This window comes from Ostrea edulis, chromosome 9 (assembly GCF_947568905.1).
Source record: "Ostrea edulis chromosome 9, xbOstEdul1.1, whole genome shotgun sequence".
NCBI lineage: Eukaryota > Metazoa > Mollusca > Bivalvia > Ostreida > Ostreidae > Ostrea > Ostrea edulis.
In genome coordinates this window covers 53,274,992-53,299,014 of record NC_079172.1, presented here as the reverse complement: position 1 = coordinate 53,299,014, position 24,023 = coordinate 53,274,992, and the positions used below count along the sequence as shown (strand labels likewise).

The window sequence follows — 24,023 nt, the reverse complement described above, 5'->3', positions numbered from 1 at the left end:
CTACCTTCATCACCCGATGAAACAACAAAGTTTAAATGAATGAAAATGATTATTGTTAATAGATAAAACGTCGTCGATTTACATGTACCTACATGTAAATGTCGAGTTGAAGGCCACAGCAAGAGATTTTTTGCTTTTCATGCAGAAGCATTTGAATAAACTCTACTTCATAAGAATAAAAAAAAAACAGATCGCAATTATCGAATTTTTCATTATGTACAATCATCTGCAACAAAACGCATCTGGATTTGATAACAAACTATCAAATTTATTCTCATATTCCTCAAAACAACATAGATACATACAATTATTATACTAGACAAAGAATACAATGCAATGCACACTAGAATTGGTGCACATTTATCCCATGATGCATACATTTTACAATTTTACTGTCAAACCTTAGTTATAGTGTGGAAATGAAATAAACTTCTAACACTTTTGAAGTGTAATTTTTATCTAATACGAGAAAGAATGCCTAGACCGTTTGTATTACATATAACAATATACAAATAGTGAAAGCGGTTTTGTAACTTATATAGTCGAAGAGAAGATTATACATAAATGGTCACATGGTTTTATTGCTATAAACATGTATACCCAACAGACATGTAAGTCAAACAACCTGGGCATGTAGTCTTTACATTTACATTTTGTAAAATAAAAAAGATATTCATTTTAAGCTCCACATACTACTAACCCACTGTGATGTAACCATGATTTTCTTTATGAGGATTTATGACTAGTCAGTATCAGCTGTTAAAGCTATTCAGCTTAACTTATTAAGCTTAAAGCATTTCTAAAAGAAAAAATGTTACAGAGTATCAAAATCTGAACAAACGGATCAAATCAAACTGAATAGTAGTACACGTAACAAAAGAAGCAAACAGGATTTTTCATTTTTCATTCATTCATATCACGGTAAATTTGAATAAGGCAAGCAACCGTTAATAACGTTACAATTGTTATCACTAAAACGACACAAAACAATTATGGAAATTATTCAGTTTTAGAAACATTTAATATCCCAGTCGATAGGTGGAATGCATATGAGTTACCGTACCTATGCTGGATTCCTAAACTACATAAAAACCCTTACAAACAAAGATACATTGCTGGATCCAGTAAGTGCTCTACCAAGCCCCTATCTTTGCTCCTCACGAAAATATTAACAGCTGTGAAGGAGAAACTTCAAACTTACTGTGCGACTACGTATGCCAGAAGTGGTGTTAATTAAATGTGGATTCTAAAAAAGTTCTAAAGAACTTTTAGTAAACTTGAAATCGCAGAATTTTCCCCAAATCAACAACATTAAAACCTATGACTTTTCAACACTATACACGACCACTCCTCACGATAAATTAAAGACTAGTCTTTTTGACATCATAGACAGTTGCTTCTTCAACAAAAACGGAAATATTCATATCTAGTGATCAGTCATTCGAAAACCTACTTTGTTAAACACCACTCTGATTTCACGCACAAGTACTCTGAAGTTGAAATAAAAAAAAAAACATGCTAGAGTTCCTCATTGACAATATCTTCATGGTCTTTGGTGATCAGGTCTTCCAACAGTCTGTTGGAATTCCTATGGTCACGAATTGTGCTCCTTTGTTAGCTGACCTTGTTTCTATATTCATATGAAGGAGAATTTATTCAAAAAATTCTATGCGAGAAGAAAAAATCTCTCGTTGTGGCCTTCAATTTTGTCTATTAACAATAATAGCTTTCATTCATATGTCGATTTGATATATCCCTGTGAGTTTGAAATAAAGGACACCACAGAGTCGTCCACTTCTGCTTCATACTTAGATATTTTATTGAAAGTAGACATTATCGGCAAACAGACAACTCAACTGTATGACAAACGGGATGATTTCAGTTTCTCCATCGTCAACTTCCCATATTTATGTAGCAATAATCCATTATCACCTGCATATGGTGTTTATATATCTCAACTGATTCGATATGCAAGAGCTTGTTCTGCGTATAGTCAGTTTTGAAATCGAGGTAAGCAACTGACAAACAAGTTGATGGTACAGGGGTTTCAACAGTCTCGATTGAAGTCAGCATTTCGCAAATTCTATGGTCGTTATAACGATCTAGTTCGTCAATACAACATCGCATTGGGTCAAATGCTGTCTGACGTGTTTCATACCGATTGTTAAGCCGTTCTTGGCACACTGATTTTGACTGCGGGTAACTCCGTTTACCTGATCAGGATATAGGGCTCACGGCGGATGTGACCGGTCAACAGGGGATGTTTACTCCTCCTAGGCTCCTGATCCCACCTCTGGTGTGTCCAGGGGTCCGTGTTTGCCCAACTCTCTATTTTGTATTGCTTATAGGAGTTATGAGATTGATCACTGTTCGTTATCTTCACCTTGCATTCAGTTCATTTACTTTTTATTTAAATAAATGAGTGATTAAAGACACTAGGTTTCTTGGAATTGAAAAATTACATGATTTCAATTCAAAAAATTGCATGAATAAACCGAAGTCATCTCTTCTGAAAGAAATTGGGTTTATATGAAAATGTTTGAAAATAATATAAAAGTGACAAAGGTACCGGACTAAAAAGTAAAAAAAAATTGTCCATAACGAAACCAACCATTACTGTGCGTCATGATGCATTCAATGAATAAAAAAAAAATGATGTATAGAATAAAAATGAGATATGGCACAAGAACATTTTTACATAACACATGTTTACGTATTATTATGATTAGACAATCTATATGTACATGTAATTAGATAAATTTGAATTAATACAGTTCCAACACTTCAAACAAGAACTGCTACAGTACATATCGCTATTAGAATGGACAATTGACTGACTGCAGACCTTGTCGAACCATTTTCTGCCATCAACTGCTGTACAAGCTCATCAGAACCCTCTCGAAGTCCTGCAAAATTTACAAAGCATCATGTTGTTTTTAATTACATTTTTTTTTTAAAGTATTTATATATAGGACGGTAATGAAAAGAAACCCGACAAGACTCATTTATCTCTAGAAAACTGCTTTGAGTAGTTGATGCTTACAGTAATTAATGTTATAGTATTAATCATATGAACTTTAATAACCTGTTTATCTTTCGGCATGAATGATAGTGACTTGACCCATACATCCCATGCATAGCAGATTTTTTCATTAACTCATATTAGCGAATTTTGGATGCCAGGGTTTGAGCTACAAGTGAAATCATCGATATTTTGGGCCAGATGACTTTAGAAACTGTACCTACTTCTTTGAATCTTTTATGAACATATTCTCTCTGACTGATGTCAATAGTTGACTATTTTGAACTTTATAGGTCTACTATAGCGCTATACAAAATCTGGCTTTATTGTACAGTCAATGTAAGTTAATTGATTGTCTCTACGAGTGCACTTGCTGTACATCTTTATATCATATTCAACAATGGATGAATGGACTATCCCATTCTATTGAAATAATTATGTTGCTCCACATGGGAAATACAAGTAAATTACTCTATTCAGCATTATTTTTTCGCTATTTTTCACTGTCGAAAAAATATACGTCAAAACCGTACGATAAAAACTGCATTTGATATAAAAATCCAAAGCGGTAATATTTATAAAGAATGGATATAAAAACCGTGAAAAGAAACCTAACATTAACTTTTATGATGATGTCATTAGTTTGTTTCCAAACAAATGAATATTTAGAATCCAATAAATCCAGGCATTTACGTGCAAAATAATCTCAAATTGACAAGGAAACACAATTTTGGTGACAAAAGTTTTTTTGTCTATTGACTAAACGCAGAAACCTAGAGTGTTTTCATTGACGTCCGTAACTTGGATATAAAAAAAACTGCATCGTTCACAGTGTTTTACCAAGCGGGTTTTCTGTATCGTCTCAGGTTTTATACCTCAGCATTACTCAACTTACTATTAAAGTTTGACCATACTGAGTGGGAGTGGTTTATTCTGATTGTCATACTGAGTAGGTGTGGTTTATTCTGATTGTCATACTGAGTAGGTGTGGTTTATTCTGATTGTCATACTGAGTGGGCGTGGTTTATTCTGACTGCATGATAACAGAGCCCGCAGTGAATGTCCCTGCTTACCTGATGTACACACTCGACAAGACTTCTTACAGTTGGATAACATGTAGGATGGATTGAAGACACAGTCACCACGTCGAGCCCAGTCTGGACAATATCGATTCTCGTCTTTGCACGAATCCAGTTCTGCAAATAATATAGCGGTGTAATTATCATTAATGTGGATGTTTTCAATTAGCTTTCGCCATCTCTTCCTGTTACAGTATTTCTGTATACTGTTCATTATATCCACGTTTTAAAAAATATTTTATTCCACTGATTTATAATGTACACATGTATATGATTCAGTGAGATAAGATGTATTTAAACATGGATAAATTGATGTTTTGTGATAATGACAAAGGTAGTTAAACTTCCTGAAACATTTTTAAAAAGTAAATCAGAGACAACATAGATCGGAGAGAAATATTCATCATGGTTCAAACAAATTCCCTCCATTGTTTTCATATATATAAGTGCGTTACATATAATAAAAGTGTCGCCGCTGGACCCCTAGCGGCTGGAGTTCACAAGTATCTAACCAATTGATCAGTTAAAAAAACTTTAGTCAACTGAAGAAAAAAATCAAACCAGAATCAATTGTTAGAGGAGCACCATCGGTTAATATGCATCATATACCATTTCAATTTAAGGTATATTAGAGGTGTGTTCGTCAATATTTGATCTGGTTCACATAAAGCATAAGAGTTAAGCCAGTCCGAGCTGGACCAACTTTTCAGTCCCACTCCCGCTTTCTATGGGCCTGTCTGCATGTAAAACTTATACGGTGCCAATTTTGATGCACCAGATGCGCACTTCGACAAATAATGTCTCTTCAGTGATGCTCAACCGAAATGTTTGAAATCCGAAATAACTATGAAGTTTTAGAGCTGCTAAGCATACATCAAAACATAATATAGTTAAAATGTTTCGTTGTTTGATAAACATATTAGAAAAATAAGCCAAACGCTGTCGATAACTCTTTGATTAGTTAAAAAACATTGTTGAAAACAAGACATAAAAGGTGCACCACATCCCTAAAATCTACTGTGGACGTATGCATAACGTAAATAAAGAAACTAAGAATGTATAACGACTATATTTCATATTTAGTAAATGGATGGTGGGATCTTTGTAATTATGCTATCAATTTGAGGGGTTCATCAAATAGAAATAATCCACCATAGCAATTTTCAAAATCTTCTTTACTGCTTGATTTATCTCACCTAGAATTTAACATTAAAGAAAAGTGTTCTATTCAAATATTTTATAAACAAAATATATTTTCATACAAATCTTTTGGTAGAAAGTTACATACATTATCTTTTTTAAAATGAAAATATGAAATAAAATAAATCATTTACTACACATATTTAGATTTTCCTTACTTTTACAAAGGACATATATTAACTCTTTTTTAAAGAAGAAGTATAAAAAGCCTAAAGGTCAACTTCTAATCATTTACCAGTCACGTGAATTTCATGTACTTCACTTTTATCATTATTTAACAATAACAATTTTGTTGATTTAAATCCTTCAAAATTGTTCATTTTCCTTTTCTCACACATTGAATACCTTAAACAATAAATGTGGTGACCTATATTTTGATTGGTTAATTTGGATTTTAAATTTCGATTTCCATATTTCGAATTTTGAAATTACTGAGCCTTCTTGGCTTTCGAAGTCCTGAGTTACATGTAACATACAATATATTGATTCTATACTGCGGCACAAACCAAATATGACTTTGTTTCATTGGTATGTTATTTTTATTGAACAGTTATTATTTACAATTATCTGACAAAGAAAATAAATTCAAAAATTTCATTCCCACTAGATGTCATTGTCTTCTCATACGTGCACGATTATAAATCGAGTAGTGCCAAAGTCTTTGAGGGTTATTAGGATCAACTATCTCTTACAATATTCGTAGCTTTTCTTTTATGACATAATAACATGGAAATAATTTGGGTAAATATTGTTTCAGGTTTGCAGAATTAAGGGACTCTACTGGAAGTTCTGTAAGGTGCATGTTGCTGAACCATTTGCAGCGATTGCAGACGCCCTAAACGTGAACTTTTATTTTAAAGGACGAACATTGGAGTTTATGCAAGTTATACTTTTTCAAAGGATCTTAACTTATATTATTTAATTAGAATAATAATATCATCAAATTAGATTACGATAACCTGATAGAAATATTTGTCAAATAAATTCTTTCAACAGTCGAAAATTGTTAACCTTTTTCTCTTTTTCCCCCGCTGCAAAGCTCGCATGTTTTCATACAATTGGCATCCATCCACATCTTATATATGGTGCAGTAATTCCATCTGCTCTGGAAGCGCTGACAACCTGATGTAGGGTATCTGTCTTCACATGAATCTATGATAGAAACATATTCTGAAAATGGCAATCCCTCCCAAACTGCAATATCTGATTTTCAAATAAATATATATATACAGGTAAAATTATTAAAAGATTATCCAGTGACTAAATATACATTAGAACACTCTGGGAATGACGACTTACCTGGAGGAGGAGTGGTTGGCGGTGGGGTGGTAACTACAGGCGGTCTCGTCTGTGTTGGTGTACGTGTGGTTTTCGTGCCCTCGTCTGGTATACTTCCATTGTTTTTGCATGAATGACAGTCACTTGCACAGTTAATTGGCATCCACGCAGGGTTGATGACACATTCACCTTCTAAAGCCCAGCCTCTGCACTTGGTGTCGTCCGAATAAGCGTTCATGCAGTTAGCTATATCAAAATATTTGTACACTGTACTTATTTGTTCAAATAAAATTTGGGAGATACACCATGGACAGAAATTCAAACAGTTCGTGTATATGCCTTAATATTAAAAGGCAGGAATTTGATCACAATGCCCATCTAACTATCTCTGCACTTGCTGATGTAAATGATATATTATAGGTTTTACTGATATTTTCGTACATTAAGGAATTGATCTTGGGCAGACTTACACAATGTACATACTATTTTGATAATGCTAGATATTGTTCTCAGGAAGTGTTTAAATATCCCATTTTATGGATGCGTATTTAACGTTATAACATCAATAAATATTTAATGGAACATTAAATTGTTATATATTCTGAATTTTGTACATTAATTAGTATTTCCTTCAAGCACCTCAATATCATTGTGTTACAAATTTTCCTATAAGTGCCCCTCAATGTTTAGCGAAACAGAACGCAGTAGTAGGACATTTTAAGCTTTCTCACCAAATGTTTGAAAATAAGCAGAATTTTGCCATCAACGTTTTTACACTTTTGATTGAAGTTTAAAAGTACTACCTATTCCATTTTTATATCGTAAACTGCTTGAGTTTTTATAATGGATTAATTGGTTCATACTAAGGTGTGTATATATAATCTGTGAATTTTGATTTTCAGTTCCTGTAATTCTAAAACATCTTATACACTTATTGGATATAACGAATTAAGCAAAGGTGTTTGTCCTTTACACTTCGTTATAAGCGTGTTTTAAAGTATATATGTGAGGAGCGTTTTAAATTCGTGTAACTTTTGTCAGTTCAGACGAGCTGGGTCTTCTGAAGATTTCTCTTTAAACTCACTTAAACAGGATTAGTCCTTCCTTTAATCGATTTAGCATCTATTTGAAACGAGAATATTAAGTTTGTTTGAAAATAGACGAAGAAATAGATATGGTAAAAATAGTTTTCAGACAAAATATGGTTGCAAGTATTTCTTTGTTTTTAGCTTACTGCGAATGATTATGATAAATTTTACTGACCCCTTAATTGGAACTGGAGGTTTCATGTAAAATGTTACTCCCGATGAACTTTTTTATGCAATCAAGTAAATGCACACATATATAAGGTTTGCTTTTCTATACGATTGACTTACTGTTTGGTCTAGGATTGGATTTGCTGCAGTAGTTACAGGACATTTTACAGTTCTGTCTCATCCAGTCCTCTGCGACCACACAGTCGCCGTTATCTCGCCACTCATTGCAGGTATCGTCGTCATAGACGTTTTCACAAACGTTCTCCTGGTCTGAAATAGTTTTATTTTGAAAGGATTTTTGCACGCAAGTATTTTTTAAAAATTTCGAAATAATCTGAATTGCAAGAGAAGGAAGATAATCTTTAAAATAACAAATAATACTTAGGATGGCATAATGTGAATTTATATTCTATCATGCCTCGAACTGGATATTCTCATTTTGAATTTAGATTTCTATGGTCGTTGTAATGATGTAATCTATCACTCGGTCGAATGACGTGTTTCATACCAATTGTTAAGCCGTTCTTTACATACTGAGTTTGACTACGGACTACTCCATTTACCTGATCAAGATATAGAGCTCAAGGCGGATGTTACCGGTCAATAGGAGATGTGTACTCCTCCTAAGCACCTGATCCCATATTTGGTATGTCCGTGTTTACCCTTCTCTTAATTTTGTTTACTGTATAGGATTCGTGAGACTTATCACTGTTCGTTATCTTCCTTTGTTCATCTCAATACATGAATAAGATTTTTTGATAAATGATGCAAAAAATGAAGTGAAGTTTTACACCAATTGTACCGTAAGAGTGGCGGATTCAGAGGGATAGAGAGAGAATCAGTTTTTCGTTCTTGTTTCATATATTAATCTAACATAATGTTACCTTATGTAAAGTTGTGAATTCTGGAAACGACTTTACGAACTAAGACGAAAAATACGTTTTACAAGTAATTTACTTTACACTATTAAATGCACATTATTTACAAATCAAATAACAAAATATGAAGAAAATGTGTAACTGCAACGATATTTGCACTTCTTTGACCTCTTAAAAGGGATCACTTCTGCTTATACATCGTCAACTGTCAATATTTATGTAACATCATATCATATTCGTCAGTATATTGTGGTTATATTTCTCAACTGATTCGATATGCAAGAACATGCTCTGCATATAATCAATTTTGATATACATGAAGGCAGGCTACTAACAAGTAAGTTGGTGTTACAGAGATTTGCACAATTTTGCTAATTCTATGGTCGTTATAATGATCTTATTTGGAAATATAACCTGTCATTAAGCCCAATACTACTCTTTCTTTATATACCTACGAATTACCCCGTTACCTGATCAAGATCTAGGGTTCAGAGTCAGTGTGATCGATCATCAGGGGGCACTTAGTCCTGATTGACACTTTATTCCACCTCTGGTGTATTCAGGGGCCCGTGTTTGTCTTACTCTAGGTTTCGTTTTCTTTTATAAGATTTAAGGGATTTATCACTGTTCGATAACTTCACTTTCTAATAACGACATAACAGAGAGACCGCTTGTGTAAAAGCTGCACCATGTTTTAAAAGAAAGTCTGACATACACTGATCTACATGTAGTTAATTCCTCTTGACATACCTTGTCTAACATTTTGAGAGTTTCCACACGATCCACATGCGCGTGCGCAATTAGTATTCATCCATTCTGATCTTCTTCTACATTCACCTTGTTTTGCCCAAACATTGCATTTCCAATCATCTTCTGAATTTCGACAACCTTTAAAGTAATGTCGAAATGAGAAAACTCTAGTATTCAGCTATGACATGACTAGTTTTTTGCGATCTGGATGTACATGTATTGGAAGTGAACTATAATTTCGTTAAGTCATAATTTTAGGAATTTACATTTTCAGTTTAGAACGCGAGCTCATCATTTAGCGGATTTTTACACGACTGTACATGTATGTAGATTGCATAACTTAATCAATTTCGATTTCTTTTTCATATATACATTATTTTCCAATCTACAATAAATATCGCAACAAATTAACGGACAGCCTATCGTTTTTCAGGATGTGGCATACCTTGTATATGTTGACATACATCGGTAATACTACAGCTATCACATTAAAAATATTGGTAATAACTTTTCTTTTAGATTTTAAGCTTTACATGTATTACATGTAAGATTCCAAACTCAAAGCAATTACAGTTTCCCTGCTCCCCGTGCGTGGTAGCTACCTGACGGAGTACATCACGCGTCGTAAATGATTGGCAGTTTGACACACGTAAACATCTCCTATTTAGATTTCATTAGTGTGTCCCAATCCATCAATCTTTTGAATATGTATATGCAAATAAAAGCATTTCAAATGGCAACAACTTCAATTTCTGGCTATTTCAATTGAGTTGAAAACAATAATGATATGGGGACTGTACATATACGTCCATATAGTCGTGTCATTATTCTAGTAACACAATAGGGGATTTTCGAGTTCTTCCGTTCCGTGGGTATTTTGTGTTTTAGAATCTACCTAAGTCACGTGATTTGGCGATTTTTTTAGGCATGCTTTCTTCCGGTTTAGCTTACAATCAGACGTGCAGACGAGTTCGTTCATTTATTTTACTCAGTGGTTTTGATACCCCGAATTTAAGTACCAGTGCCATTGGTGTGTGGCAGAGGGATGTAATACGGATTTACACAAGAGGGGAAAACAGGCACGTAGCATAGTTTTTCAGAGAAGGGGGGAGGGCGGGTAGTCAGAGAAGATGCCTTCACACTACTTTGTCTAAAATTCTTTACAAAAATAAATAAATAAATATATCAAAACAAACAAATCCTAACATGTTCTTTTGACTAATATTTAAAATCTTTCAAATTTGAAATGCATGGATGAAGGTTAAGTAGTGACATACGACTTATTATACCTCAATATATATTTTTTCACACCTTTTAAAATTCAGGAGGGGGTGTGTGTTGAATGATTGATTGTTTTTACGACTCGTCGAGGAGTTTTCACTCATTTCTCATTTTAAGACACCAACAGCTTTAGGTTAAGTACCGCAAATTTAGACCCATGCTTAGCACTCAGGGCCGTAGCAGTGAGGGTTCTTTATCGGAGGGGGGGGGGGGCTTGGTGGTTGTGTCACGAAATATATCTTTATTTGTATGTATAAATAATAGAAAGTTATGGTTGTTAAAATGGGGACCATCCCCCCTCCCACATGCATGCCTCAGAAGTACCGATATATCCATTATCGGGTTTGCAATGCTGAAGTCGCCCTTCATTCGAATGGAGCCCAATCGCAAGCTTACATAGCCTTTGTATATTACTTTTACGGTAAAAGGAACAAGAAACACTTATCTATTACAAAAATTTCTTTAGTTCGATTATACTTGCATAGAATCAACGTCCATTTCAATAGGTTGTAGGCCCTACATGTATATACACTTACACAAGACTTTGTGTATTTACGTTAACTACGATAAACCGGATATGACCATGCCTAAAAAACTATGACGTCATAGTGACTAAATGCAGAATAAACACGGACATGGAAGAACTCGAAAATCCCCTATTGCCAATGTTGGATGTGTTTGGAATTTTGTAGAAGTTACCTGGATTTAACTTTGTTTTTCCTATCATGCAGTCAGATGTTCCGTCAGGGCAGATGCATTCACAATTCTGATCCAAGAATCCCCCATCACATCTAACACTGTCATCACAATGATCATCTATGAATTGAAGAACAAACTTTAAAATCTATAATGATAAAACCACATTTTCTGCATGCATTCTGTCTTTGAAAATTCTTATCTGAGACAAAAGTTTCAGAGATATCTATCATACATTAGTGTTGGAAAATAAATTTATATTATTTCTCTCTAAAGAATTTATGAAAACTCACTGCATCTGTACATGGCGTTCAAAACCCGTACATCCCCAAAGGACAGCTCCTTCTGATAAACTCTGCCTATTTCTGCTTCCTTGTCCTTGTACGCTGGTAAAGCAGAGATTGTTTGACTCCTACCATCTCTACTAAAAGCCTAAAAGCAGAAAAAACGTAGAATTTAGAATCACCAAACATTTTTATACATTGAACTTTTGGTTTTGTAAGAACATGATATCCATTGATTATGAAATATCCAGCCTCTCTCGTAATAACTCAAATTATTTTAATGATTATGATTAAGATCAATTTGCAGGAGTTTTTCACTTAATTCACAAAAAAATATCTAAGTATGAAGCAGAAGTTGACAACTCTGTGGTGTCTTTTATTTCGAGTATTTTTTTCTGGGGGAAACGTTTATTATTACAGTATATGTAAAATAATTTGAAACATGCAGGTCGGATTTTGCAACTGGAATATTCTAAATGAATTAAATAAACACGTCAAGACTCAAACGGGTCCTTATTCCTATGACGATGATAATAACTATGTCTTATAATGACCTTTTCAATATTTACTACGCCAACCCAGCAACCCACACGATGTATAACCCCTTCATTTTCCACTCATCTAGCAGCCATTGTAGAGTTAATCAGTAAAACGGAGAAAGAAAAAAAGAGGATTCGAGTCATAAAATTATGCAGTTTTCATTTTTCTATTTTTCTGTACATGGACTGCTGGCATATTATTTGATTATACAATGAAATAACCCGTAGATAACTTACTGTAACTCCATAGTGCATGACAGACGGGAAATCGTAAGGTATTGCATACGTATTGATGTACGAGACCGGGTACTTGTTAAACTGATCTTTTAGGCCCGGCTGGATGTTCTGTTCATTAATTCGAATGTATCCGTCTCGATCTGGTCGATTCTGTTCGTGAATTAATCCTACGGCATGCCCAATTTCATGTAGGTACAGTCCTTTCTGTATTTGATAATTCAAATATCTAGATAAATCTACACATGTAGGAATCACATGACTAGTCTGATTTGAAACTACAAAAATAATCATTTGCATTAATTGTTGGTACATGTAAATAGGTAAGATATACAAAACTAATCATCATTTTAGCCCTGAAATGCTCCGATACGACATCACAAACACATAATATTCCCAGCATGTTCTTAGAAATTCATAAGAAATAATCATTTTTCTACACGAATTTGTCTTCAGAAAGTATGGACCAAATGTGTCAATCATGATTTGATTGACATACATGTACATGTATATTATTATATCTTAATGTTCCAAATACATAACTAGGATTTAGATCAACGTATGTGGCCAATTATTTGTAAATGTTCATGATATTTTAAAGAATTAACAGTAAATATCACAAAATTTTTGGCATCATATTCCAAAGGAGGAATCAGTTCTCCAAAAATATCTTGCTATTTAAACGTGAAAAGTCCTGAATTTCGGAGAAATCAAATATTGACTGAATTTTAAGTCGTCATTTAGACCTATGCTAGGTTCTCTAATACGGAGAGCTTTGTAAAGGGAAACCGCTACCTATCTAACAGAATATGTAACGCCTCAAAATGGAATCCACGTCATCTCGCTTACGAAATGAGCGCTCTCCCAAGTATGTTTTTGTGACAATTTATTCAGATAGATCAGAATTACCAAATTAACATCTGTAGAAATGAACTTACAAAGCGACATCCATTTCTATCTAAGCTTAGCTCCTGCCTTCCGCCTTCTTTACCCAGTCGAGACCAACATCTGTCAATGGTATCAAATGCAATAAATATATTCATTCAAATCATTTATTTCAAGTGTTTTAATTTCACTTCTGTAATGTACATGTGGTATTACAGCATACAATTATCACTTTTATATGAAAAGAGATGGAGTATCATGTTCAGAAATGGCCAAACAACACATGATGCAGGGGTTCCACAAACCACACATGGTGCAGAGGTTCCACAAACAACACATGATTCAGGGGTTCCACAACCAACACATGGTGCAGGGGTTCCAACAGACTCGTTTAAAATCAGCATTTGGCAAATTCTATGGTCGTTATAACGATCTAGTTTGCCAATACAACCTATCATTGGATCAAATGCTCTCTGACGTGTTTCATACCGATTGTTAGGCCGTTCTTGGCACACTGATTTTGACTACGGATAACTCCGTTTGCCTGATCAAGAAATAGAGCTCACGGCGGGTGTGACCGGTCAACAGGGGATGCTTACTCCTCCTAAGCACCTGATCCCACCTCTGGTGTGTCCAGGGGTCCGTGTTTGCCCAACTCGCTATTTTGTATTGCTTATAGGAGTTATGAGATTGATCAATGTTCGTTATCTTCACCTTTCATTGAACGAACAAAAACATCATTCTACTTGACATTGAATCAGAATTCCATCAAATGAAACATACTGAGGGATCATATGAGATTACTTGTGTCACGTACTTCCATTAATCAATCGGTGTTTAGTGTCACCTTTAGTGTTTAGTGTGACGTAAATTCCGATGAGATCGCATTACAAGCGAAGCCAATAACATTTTGCATACATGTACTTTTTTGTATAAGTGTGGGTAGATTGTAGTCCGAATATCACACCTATGCTTGCCTTATTTCCTCGTAAGAAATATGCGTGGTCAGCGAATCTCAGATCCTACTGAGCTAAAATACACAATACACCGACAAGTTTCTTGGTTCTTCTCTTTTCTCATTTTGCAAAAGATATGCATGATGTTTTTCAGTACTTGTCATCGATTGTTAGAATTTATATAAAATGAAATCCACAATTTCAAACACGCAGTCATCGTAATTTACAGCGTTTGCAAACTTTTTGTACAGCCTTCGTAAAACATTGATGTTGCTTCTTTTGTTGACAGGACAGGGGTATCAAACGTTGTATGTGTTGACTGCATAGAACATATATTTAGATGTAGATAAACAGTTTGTAGGAAGTAGGTATAATATCTTGTATATGTTAACTGCTTATAGGTATAATACGTTGTTATAGACGGCTAATCCAGGAAATAATGTGTAATGTAAAAACTGTGAATGCATATAGAGAACAAAATATATCCGTGAACTAACTGTGTGTTTTTGTAAGCACTATGAAACCGCATAAGGATGTTGCTATAACAGTTGATAGATACAATGATGCTTTCAAGAACTGAGAGCATTATTAGATAAAATGAAATGATAGTTTACCCTTGTGAATCCATCATGTCCACATAGTCAGTTTCCGTGGTTCTTTCTTTAAATCGAAGACAGGTGTATTTTTCGAGTTCTCTCATAGCAACTTTCACGAAATATTGATCACCATCATCTGTAATTTAGATTTAGTATGTTACAATTACTCCCAGTTCTGGATTCTGCAAGTGTTCTATAGGCACACGATGATTTTACCTACCATTATAAAGTACAAATATACTGAATATTCTAATACCAATACTACAGTATAAACAGCAAAAGACCCATACGCAATATCGCTCACCTCAGCAGTATCACCCACCCACCCCAAGTGATACCCTAAATTCTCATTACATCATTTAGTCAAATGTATTTTATGTCTCAAACTATTTCCTTTTCAAGAGGACAGCTCACGGAAGCTTGTTTTCGCTTTAAAAATCAACACTGTAAAACTGTATGAGAATGAAATATGTCATTTATTTTAGACAACAAATGACGAAGATAAAGATTTGTTAATCATATCTTTGGCCCTTTTTGTTCGCCATCTTTTTGCTTGTTGTACACTTTGGAACAAGTTTCCAAGGTCTGTATTTTAACTAGTCATTGTTTGTTATTTGTGATAATCATGTATGGGGAAAAATCAGGACAGATGTGTTGAAATCCTATGTAATTACATTGTATGTATCTACTGATTTTCCCCTGTTTGAACTGGTCAGTACCATATTTATTTGTGAAATTATCTATATGGGGGAAATCAGAAATGATGGGTTGACATATTGTGCAAGATTATGACAGTGTTCGTGGATCGCTGATTTCCCCCCTTTTTTGTATGAACCTTTATCTTCGTCATTTGTTGTCTAAAATAAATGACATATTTCATTCTCATACAGTTTTACAGTGTTGATTTTTAAAGCAAAAACAAGCTTCGGTGAGCTGTCATCTTGAAAAGGAAATAGTATGAGACATAAAATATCTATTATGTATATAATAACATTTATGGCGAAACGTTTTCCTTATATCATTTATATTAGTTAGTACCCGTATTGTACCTCTGAACATTAATCCCCGTCGGGAACCCCTTTTCAACATTAGCACAGTTTGTATCTGAACCAATGAAAACTTGTGTATAGATCACGTGTCTACTTCTGTTAGAAAGTTTTGACTGTTACTACTGGATTTCTCAAATTTCAACACGCTTTCTACAAGTCCAAACAGTCAAAACTTTCTAACAGAAGTAGACACGTGATTTATACACAAGTTTTCATTGGTTCAGATACAAATTGTGCTAATGTTGAATAGGGGTTCCCGACGGGGTTTAATGTTCAGAGGTACAATACGGGTACTAACTAATATAAATAATATAAGGAAAACGTTTCTCCATAAATGTTATTATATACAGAATAGATATTGCCGTGTCTACAATATAAAACTTGAGAATATTTCCATATCCATTTCATAAACCCCATCTACATTCTTTAAAAGAAGAAGATTTTTAAAAGATGCTTGTTATGACTTGCGTAAAATTTTAAACCACTCTTATGGCCATGTCCAAACCGCAAGTTGTGAACAAATTTGAATCTACACCAAATGATGACATTTCCATATTTATGTGAGAATGGTAACCTTGACGTTCTGGAGAAGATTTTTCCTACATGTATTTATTACTATGTAAACATTGCACACCCTTTTTGACCCCGCTTGACCCAAGGTGTCAACAAACATGAAGAAAGTACATAATGTGGGGAATAAATAAAAATAAATCAAATTGAAATAGTGTACCCTTGCATGATATCAACACTGTAATTTTGAGAATTCTTTTTACAGAAATTTCCTTCCTATCCTCATATAAAACTTGGAACCTTCATTGTGGTTCCACAGGACTGCGGAGCTCGTGAACATTGCATGTGATTTTGTCAGTTTTGTTTCATTGCTTCTTGAGATAAATATTTAAACCACCCATCCTACTTTGACTACTTCTTAATCGTATTTCCTTGCAAGGAATCCTGTTCCATCATGTGGACGAATTCGAATCCCCTTCATTTTCATCCAAAAATGACATCAGCCTCGTGTTTCTTGAGAATTTGAAAATATCAGAGAGTGTACAGAATGACGCCAGACGACTTGAATTTCAATGAAAAAGGCTCACTTGAGAATTATGCACAAGTGAGCTACATGATCTCTCTCTCTCTCTCTCTTTCTTCATCTTTCTACTTCTCTCTTTCGTACCAAAATGTCCAGGTGTGAACCTGTATGGTACCCTCCCACCATCCCAGTACGACACAGGATTTCGCACAGCCTTTCGTCGCTTTCTTTTGCTAGAAAATGTAAACATATAAATAGATTATCTTATATACCTGGTACTAGTTCACGTGACCGTGTGAAGAAAAGCAGACAGGTCATTGCAATATCATATCTACGTATATCTGAATATTCTTCTCAGTAAAACGTTTTAAAAAATTGATTCGTCGAAATGTTCGTTCAAGTGTATTAAAGTGTGTAAGAAGTACATGTATGCGCGCTAGGTTCATAAATCAAAGTGTGTAAGAAGTATGCGCGCTAGGTTCATAAATCAAAGTGTGTAAGAAGCATGCGCGCTAGGTTCATAAATCAAAGTTTCTATAATATTCTATAGAAACAGTTCAAATACAATTTGTAAAAATCAAAATTATATCCATGTAGTGTATGTAACCGCTAACGACACAGCACTCCTAAATAGAAGAATACATTATACGCTGCAGAATCCACGCTTATTGCTTTAAATCATAACAGCAATGGTTTAAATTCTATCAAGTTACTAACAGATTATCGGGAAATATGCTCGCTTGATGTTATTATGCCCATAAAGCGGATCGGGCTTACGAGGTATTCTTCCGCCCCACGACCGAAGGCTGGCATACATCCCAGTACTCCGTCAATAACTTTTTTATTATTTATTTATTCTATGAACATCTATTTCTAGAAGAGCACATTCGTTTAAAGGCGAAGTGTTCAAGTTCATTATTATTTGTAAACAAATATGGCGTTACAATGATCGAGTTATGTAAGCAGGTCACCGTTGAGTGAAAATAGTTCCCATCAATTTGCAGTGCGGGGTTTGTCAAAGCTCAATATTTTCCATAGAATCTATAGGGAAAATATCAAAATATGTAATAACAACAGTTAATAATCCCCTTTCAATGATAAAATTGTATCATTAACCGTTGACATTATTTTCTGGGTCGAGGCCTCTGCTGGTGGACTGTTAGTTCCCGAGGGTCTCTACACCCCAGTAGCTAAGTAATTCGTTACTAGCTTGAAAATACGGATGTATATTTAATTGCTGTTATAAAATTTAGAAATTCATTTCAAAATTAGGGATTATCTCCCTCATGCATAGCTCTTATCCTTGGACGAATTTGGCTCCACTTTTTTGGCACGCTGTTTTTGGCTCTATTTAGCTCTAAAACTTCATAGTTATTTCGGATTTCAAACATTTCGGTTGAGCATCACTGAAGAGACATTATTTGTCGAAATGCGCATCTGGTGCATCAAAATTGGTACCGTATAAGTTTTACATTTCTTCCGCCCGGAACGTTTACATTAATTTTTACTATTATCATATAGCTGCGTTGTATCACTTATTACAAACCCAAGCAGCATCAAAGGTTGTTTGTGGTAACTGTCTCGGAGTCATGAAATCATAAAAATCAATAATAAAGAATAATTTACATTTTCTACATCGGCGGTGAAGAAAGTCCGTTTATCATGGACACCTTCAGTATGCCACAGAATAAAGTATGAGCCATATATCAATCAATCAAAGGGGCGTGGACACGATTTGAACTGAAACATTTATTTTATTTTTCCATTATTAATGTTCTTAACTAACGTAATTCTAATGGTCAGCAAAAATTTGAATGTCAGTTGTCGAGTTAGAAGAGAGATACAGAGAGCAAAATTCTTTGTGATGTAAACAAGGCTCGTATCATTTTTTTAAGCAAAGGTTAAAAATACTAGTAAAGGTTTCGCTTAAAGCAGATTTTTTTTATTCAAATCAGATGTTAATTCTAAGCACAATTAAACAGTTTCTAGTCTTTGTCACATCTCATTTCACTTTAAACATGATTTTTTTTTAATCAAGCAATATACATGTAAATGTACATGTATATGTAAACAGAAAGCATGGCACGAGCCTTGTTTACATATCAAAGAATTGCGAATATTGAATCTCACTTGTAACTCAACAGCTGGCATTCAAATTTTGGTTAACTATTAGAAATACCTCAGATAAGCATTGAAAATCTTAAAAATGGGGAATTAAAATTTGAAAAATTTCCGTTCAATTCAAATTGTGTCCATGTCCTCATAAGAATGTGCTGTCATAGGAACATATTACTATCCCTGCAGGCCACATCAAATACCCGTGGAGCGTAATTTCAAGAACACTAAAAAAATTATACTAAATAAAAACACATTTCATGATAACAGAAAACAATCTGAGAGAAGCGTTCTCATTGGATTACTGACCTGTTAGAATTCAGTGCATTAAACTGTTCCTGTGTCACATACATGTCTAACTCCTTCAGAACCAATCCACCCGGTAACGTCAGTCTGTTGGCAATAGCTAAATGATAATGTACATGATTGTAAAACTCATAAAAAGGTCAGTACAGTATCATTAGTATTGTATCACAGTTTATTAAAACACTCTATGTGAAATACATCTCTTTTATTCAAATGCTGCGAAGTTTGATTGATTGATTGGATATTGTTTAACATCCCTCTCCGGAATCTTTCACTCATACATTTGTATCGAGACGTCACTATTGCCGGTGAAGGGCTTCAAAATTTAGGCCTATGCTCGGCGCCTCCGGCCTTTGAGCAAGGAGGGATCTTTATCGTGCCATACCTGCTGTGACACGAGACCCCAGGACAGCCCCATTTAGTCGCCTCAAGCAAGGGGTACTGAGGATCTATTCTAACCTGGGTCCCCATGGGATTGAAAAATTCATGTACATATGTATCGAATATTTCTGGTACCTAATGGATTTACAAGATATTACACATATATGTAAGGACATTATATTTTCAATCTTGATTTTAACACTTTCACAAAAACTATAGCTTTACTACAGGAAGGGCATAAGACAGGACACTCGAGATAAACTCGCTCTTCTCTTCGTATTATTTCCTATCCTTAAGAGTTTGTTTTCCAGCATTGTAGTATAGAAGTTAACCACAACGATCTTGAGACTTACATTACAAAGCGAATGTAATTTCAAAGTTAGATGAAAACAAGGGGCGGTTACGGGGGCGCCACTTTATGAGGCATCTCCTGGGTTTTGCAGATTTTATGGGGCTTAAAGTATTTCTCCTATTAAGTCATTTGTACTATTTTCTATGATTTTAATAAGGTGAAATTAATAAAATGACCCAAATTTTAAGGGGTTTTTTTTGAAAAAATTAAGTTCTTCCAATAAAGTAATTCAAGAAATCAAAAGATTTTGTCATTTATATATCCGGGAGTGGAAGAAATTATTGCATCTTTTATCGTTTAGTACATTTTCCGAAACAAGATACCGTGATTTACCTTAAATTTGAAAATTTTAAGGGGGGGGGGGGGGGGGCGCCGGCTGCGCCCCCTATAAATCCGCCACTGAAAACATACACAATGTTTTACAATATCCTAATAATCACATAAAATTTAATAAATACGCGCTCGTTAAATACAAACTGCAAAGGGATGATGTAATATATCTTATTATATAGCTAATAAATAGTCTATTATAAAATCTGCGTAAAATTTAGAGAATGTTAACGTTCAATATCCTGAGAATTTATTGAACGCTAACTTTGCATTTAAATTGTGTGCGCCCGAAACATTCCTAGTATGAGCGTTCAATATTGACGTTACCGTAACGACGTTAACAAGCCAAAATGACAGACGACGGCCTTTGAGCAGGGAGGGATCTTTATCGTGACACACCTGCTGTGACACGGGACCTCGGTTTTTGCGGTCTCATCCGAGGGCCGCCCCATTTAGTCCCCTCTTACGACAAGCAAGGGGTACTGGGGACTTAAGGAAGTGAAGAAGAGCAATTGGTGTTTTATCATGAGGAAAATATTGCAGCCGAATTTTACAACACAAAGTAAGAATTTACCTCCATATCCCCCAAGCATTCTTGACATAATTTGATCTATTGTAAGATCCTTCGGAGGGGTCCTCCTATCGAGTTGTCCCTCACAATAAATAAAAAGAGCCACAACCTGCAAACAAATAACATCACTGTAAAATCAATCATCTAGCTGTTGTTAAGGAGGCACGAGATAAATGAGTAATTTCGTGAAGTCCTTATTTTATTGTAAAAGTGTGGTATTTCTTTGAAGTACGTGTTTAATCTATTCTCTTTATGAATACTTTTCATTCATGTCTATATCACGGATATTACGAAAAACAAACTCAAGTAAGTTGGTGATATTTATCGAAGTCGTTAATGATAATGTGTATCCCAAAATATCTCTTCAACGCGAATTTGGTTTGGCTGATTTACGTTATACAGGAATTGTATCGACATGTATGAAACATACGGTCAGTCAGGGGAAAAAATGACATCCTACGAGAACTGTATATAATAAACACACGGTCAGTCAGAAAAAGAATTATCGCGTGAGTACATTTTAACTAAATCCACGGTCACAAATCTTGAAAATAAACTGTCAACTATCTTTAAGCAGAAACACAAGTGTACATTAGATGAAACTAATGTTCTATTAAAAATATACGAAGTAATTACCAAAATCAAGGATATCTTCTCCATTGTAGCGCACTATAAAACAACAAGTGTTAAAAAGTATCTGGTTTTATAAACTCCGTATAACGATTGATGTAATATCCTATGTGTCATCTCCACTTACAGAGGGCACGAACAGTCTCTTAGAGAGCAGAAATAAGCCTATTCAATTAATGAAAGTAAACTGCATGTCCTTTTAAGGGATTAGACAAACATCTTAGTCCAATTGACGAACTTACAATTGGCACAGTTTAAATATATATAGTGATTATCATAAAGGCTTGACCACTTGTTCCTATTTTCTTGATATAAAAGTAGATACTTGAAAAAACCTTAATTTAAATAATACAAACACAATACATTTATATTCCTGTATAAGAATTATACTTGTATGGTATCAACAATGTAGTATAAATTTATAATACAAATTGATCTGCAACGCATAGGAACATGATTCGCCGTCTCCATATCGAAAATATAATTCATTGTAACAAAATTTCTGCATAGAGTTAAGGATGAAAATTGTGTCAGAGTTTTAAGGGGGAGGGTTCTAATTCGCCTGAATTTTACGGATTGACGAATACTTATAAATTGTGTATCATTGATGCAATACGTGATCCAATATGAAGAACTTAATCGACGGAACGACATGAATAAATCTGCATACAGATGATAAGTTTGAAAATGATTGCAGCTAAATAATTCCTTAATTGTATGTATGCATATACACCTGTAATAATAACGTTAGGTAATGTAATACACAACAGCTGTAAGTGGCGGCTCATTGGAATGGTTTTGGTATTTATACGCTCATACAGAGCGCAGAGGAAAGAATAAGATTAAAGGGACTTGTTGTTGAGAGAAGAAGTAAAGCAAATCGAAAAACTAAAGAGAAAGTACATTTAAGTCAACGAAGAGAAAGTAAGTCAACGAAGAGAAAGTAAATCAACGACGAGAAAGGTAGTCAACGAAGAGAAAGTACTACATATGTAAGTCAACGAAGAGAAAGTAAGTCAAAGAAGTACAATAATCAGGTGGAAGTAGAAAAATCAAAGAGGTAGATGTAAAGAATAAAGTAAAATAAGAGAAACACGTATAAAACAAATATTGATAAATCTACTCTTGCCCTTTACATTTTTGAAATTTAATTTGTTATGAGGATCAGAGAAATGTTAAATTGCTTGTCAATATAAAAGAAAGTGACTGCGATTTTGTAGACATATGGTGTTCTCCGCTCGGGTCACAGTATACATGAGCGTGTGAAATTCATTTGAATTTCTACTACATTAGAATATGTCAGTGTTAAAGCTGTGGTAATTACTTCACGTGTTTCTGTTCTAAAAGCACGGAACGAGAAAACAATAAATGCACTAGGTACTATTAGCTATGACACTTATGTTTGTATAACACCATTCGTTTAGACAGGAAGGCCTCTGATTAAGGGTGATAAAATGCGACCTGCTCCTTCCGTCCTTGTGGTCGTCGCTAGATTGGTGTACTACATATAAACAGGGTGCGATACTCCGTTTTCATTGGCTTCTCTACCACATTTTGATTACGTAAAGTGGTTTATACATGTATATGTAGTGTACATTATTGTTTGTTTCTTGTAGGCTTGTCCTATACATTTAAAACGCAAAAAAAAAGGATATTTCTCAAGTTGTTCGTACGAAAAATGTTGTTTATTGTACTACCCTTGTAAATTACTCTCTATAAGTGTATGAAATAACAAGTCCAGCAATTTTCAGACTGCCCAGTCGATTGAAAGCTAGTAGGTCTAACATCGAGTTTCCAATAGACCGCTTGACGTCATCGTATCAATATTCGCCGGTACTCGGTTTAGCACGTAATTATCAGATTTGTTCATCCGAAATCCAGCTCGTTGATTTCCGTAATGTATGCGTTTACAACAAGATTTCGGCACATGATGTTAACAAAAAAAATAGGGATCCTTCACTTATTTTTCGATAGAAAATCAAAAATTACAACGAGTTAATTTCTTGAGAGTTGTAAAGATACGTGTACATGTACTGGGATGCTTTTGTTACATGTAGATGATAGTAACTTATTAGATATCATCAGTTGTTACATGTAGATGATAGTAACTTATTAGATATCATCAGTTGTTACATGTAGATGATAGTAACTTATTAGATATCATCAGTTGTTACATGTAGATGATAGTAACTTATTAGATATCATCAGGTGTTACATGTAGATGATAGTAACTTATTAGATATCATCAGGTGTTACATGTAGATGTTAGTAACTTATTAGATATCATCAGTTGTTACATGTAGATGATAGTAACTTATTAGA

At 34.4% G+C, this 24,023-nt stretch overlaps 1 protein-coding gene across 2 annotated transcripts; it reads right to left on the bottom strand.

The window, feature by feature from the left end:
- Positions 1 to 243: 243 nt before the first annotated feature.
- LOC125657498 (zinc metalloproteinase nas-13-like) lies at positions 244 to 21,935 on the bottom strand. 2 transcript variants are annotated; one of them, XM_056149612.1, is made up of 15 exons: positions 21,708 to 21,935; positions 21,075 to 21,180; positions 19,441 to 19,537; positions 17,161 to 17,249; positions 14,953 to 15,070; positions 13,436 to 13,505; positions 12,501 to 12,704; positions 11,734 to 11,872; positions 11,444 to 11,560; positions 9,464 to 9,601; positions 7,956 to 8,105; positions 6,601 to 6,825; positions 6,313 to 6,453; positions 4,096 to 4,218; positions 244 to 2,906 (listed from the first exon to the last, which is right to left on the bottom strand). In XM_056149612.1, the coding sequence occupies exons 1-15, from the start codon at positions 21,729 to 21,731 to the stop codon at positions 2,785 to 2,787; spliced, it is 1,863 nt and encodes a 620-aa protein (XP_056005587.1). In that variant the 5' UTR covers positions 21,732 to 21,935; the 3' UTR covers positions 244 to 2,784. The 2 variants fall into 2 exon arrangements, with proteins under 2 accessions (XP_056005587.1, XP_056005588.1); XM_056149613.1 differs by lacking the exon at positions 9,464 to 9,601 and having other exon boundaries at positions 21,708 to 21,843.
- Between the last annotated feature and the right edge of the window lie 2,088 nt (positions 21,936 to 24,023).